Below are 2,768 nucleotides of genomic sequence, written 5' to 3'. Positions count from 1 at the left end.
CTTTTAGGTAATTTTTTTTGTGGTTTGTGCATTTGTATGCATTCCTTTTGCTTCTTAAAAAAAATAATCTGGGGTCCCCATGTTTTAAAAAGTTGGCCATCACTGCTCTAGATAGTGTTTTCTAGCTGTCTTATATCAAATATATCATACAGGGATGAGGAATTTTCATATATACTTGACTAATTTTATATTTTGATTTATTAGGTATTATTCTTTCAATCACAAGAAGCGCTTGGTGAATAGCCCCTATGTGGACAATTCATGTAAGTGGGCAGGAGGCGGGTTTCTTTCTACAATCAATGACCTCTTACTCTTTGGAAATGTTTTATTGTATAGTTATCAAACTCAGGATGCACCTCACCTTCTGCCAGGATACCTGAAACCAGAAACCATCTCCATGATGTGGAGTCAAGTGCCAAATACAGAAATGTCCTGGGACAAGGATGGCAAGTATGCCATGGGCTGGGGGACAGTGGAAAGGAAGCAAGAGTATGGTCAGTGCAAGTATCAAAGACATTACGTTTCCCACACAGGAGGAGCCGTGGGAGCCAGCAGTGTCATACTTATCCTGCCAGAAGAGGAGATTCCTACTAAGATGAAAAATCAGTCAGTCATTCCACCAAAAGGGATTGTAGTGACCATAATAGCCAACATGCAGGGTACTGGGCTGAACAGCACAGCCTTGAAGATTGCACTGGAGTTTGAGAAAGAGAAATCAGCATAGTTACATATGTTTTACACAATGCAAGGTGCAATGTTGATGTTGGGAAGATTTCTTTTGATGGATGATAATTTAATCAAAGCTTTTGTATGCATTTATTGTACAGGAAAAATGTTCTGCACTATAAAAAAGTGCTTATTCTGTGTGCAAGAGGCATAAACTTCTTATCACACTTTTTTCTGATTCATTGTTGCAGACCATCAAATGTTTAGTATTAATTTAATTATATGAGGAGAAAAGGAAATGTAAATTTGTATTCGTCAGTTGTCTATTAACTACAGAAGGCCATGACACTACTTGTATGAAACCTCCCATTAACCAAGAGAGCATATGTGTGGCATTCTGGCAAACATGCCACATGTATATTATGCCATAGCACAAGCAGTTCTGGTTAGTTTTACATTGCCCACATTACAGAGAGTTAGTGCTGTAACATTGTGTTAAAAAGATGATGATGCCTTAAGCTGGATAAGTGGTGGAGGAGACTAATTTAATCAGATAATTAAATTTACTTAGGATTAACAGTCCTATTTGCTAAATATAAAGAGCCAAGGAATAAACTGGGACCTATATCTAATTATGTTTCAGTAACCAGTAGCAATGATTAAAGCATTGTTTCAAATTCTGTTGTGTGAATTTTAAAGATTAGATGTGATAAAAAAATATTTTAAAAAGCACAGCCATCTAGCAATACAAATTCTCATAATTGGGACTATGCTTCGAGTGTCCTTGCATTTTTTATATTTTATTTTTAAATGTTTTTGAATAAAGGATTGTTTTTATCCTATGGTGAGGATGCCTGGTGGATATTATTAGAATAATAATTTTTATTTTGATTGGGTGATTTAAAACCTGAGCCATCAATCGATTTATAAAAGCATTTAGAGTCAGTGCCATCTTCACATGCACATGCAATTATTTTCAGGAATTTGCACATGCAATTATTTTCAGGAATTGTTTATCTGGCAGACATACATAAGTATGGTATCATTTCATGGGCTGATTAAGTATAGAGAGGTCTCTTAAAAGTGAAATAACTTCTAGATTTTTGTGAGTAGCCCCTTACAAACCTACAGTAAGTATCTGAGAGGTTTTCTCCAACATTGAGATTAGGATATCCCCCACACACACATACACATATTTAGTAAACATTGGTTTCTAAATCAAATTAAATTTGAGAATACTGAGTTATTGGTCTCAGAAAGTCTCCTGGAGAATACTGTTTAAACATTTTTTTTATTTAAATACCAAACAATATTTTCTTTCTTTCATGTAATTAGCAAGAGTCCATGAGCTAGTGACATATGGGATATACAATCCTACCAGGAGGGGCAAAGTTTTCCAAACCTCAAAATGCCTATAAATACACCACTCACCAATTTTAGTTTTACAAACTTTGCCTCCTATGGAGGGGGTGAAGTAAGTTTGTGCTAAGATTTCTACGTTGATATGCGCTTCTCAGCATTGTTGAAGTCCGATTCCTCTCAGAGTACAGCGAATGTCAGAGGGACGTGAAGGGAGTATCACCTATTGAATACGATGATTTCTCTAACAGGGGTCTTTTTCATGGGTTCTCTGTTATCGGTCGTAGAGATTCATCTCCTACCTCCCTTTTCAGATCGACGATATACTCTCAATCTACAATTACCTCTACTAATAACTGTTTTAGTACTGGTTTGGCTATCTGCTATATGTGGATGGGTGTCTTTTGGTAAGTATGTTTTTTATTTCTTAAGACACCTCAGCTATGGTTTGGCACTTTATGCATTTATATAAAGTTCTAAATATATGTATTATACTTATATTTGCCATGAGTCAGGTTCATGTATTTCCTTCAGCAGACTGTCAGTTTCATATTTGGGGAATTTAAACATTTTAAGAAATTTATTTCTTACCTGGGGTTTAGTCTTTTTTTTTTTTTTTCAATTGACTACTTTCTTGCTATTGCGGGTATTAGGCCCGCAGGTGCGTCTAATGCTAAACTTTATTGCGTCATTTTTGGCGCGAAAATTTTTTTGGCACGGAAAAAGACGTTTATGACGCAACT

The 2,768-nt window shown here is 35.7% G+C and overlaps 1 protein-coding gene across 4 annotated transcripts in view; it reads left to right on the top strand.

Annotated features, from left to right (window-relative positions):
- Nucleotides 1-1,508, top strand: part of LACTB (lactamase beta) — an 82,717-nt gene extending 81,209 nt beyond the window's left edge. For all 4 annotated transcript variants that reach the window (XM_053717299.1, XM_053717302.1, XM_053717300.1 and 1 more), the window contains exon 6: nt 205-1,508. In XM_053717299.1, the coding sequence (XP_053573274.1) occupies nt 205-724 (520 nt within the window). In that variant the 3' untranslated portion in view covers nt 725-1,508. The remainder of the gene's footprint in view (nt 1-204) is intronic.
- The last annotated feature ends 1,260 nt before the right edge of the window (nt 1,509-2,768 follow it).

The sequence above is a fragment of the Bombina bombina genome, chromosome 6 (genome assembly GCF_027579735.1).
Source record: "Bombina bombina isolate aBomBom1 chromosome 6, aBomBom1.pri, whole genome shotgun sequence".
Taxonomy (NCBI): domain Eukaryota; kingdom Metazoa; phylum Chordata; class Amphibia; order Anura; family Bombinatoridae; genus Bombina; species Bombina bombina.
This window is presented reverse-complemented; position numbering and strand designations above follow the sequence as displayed.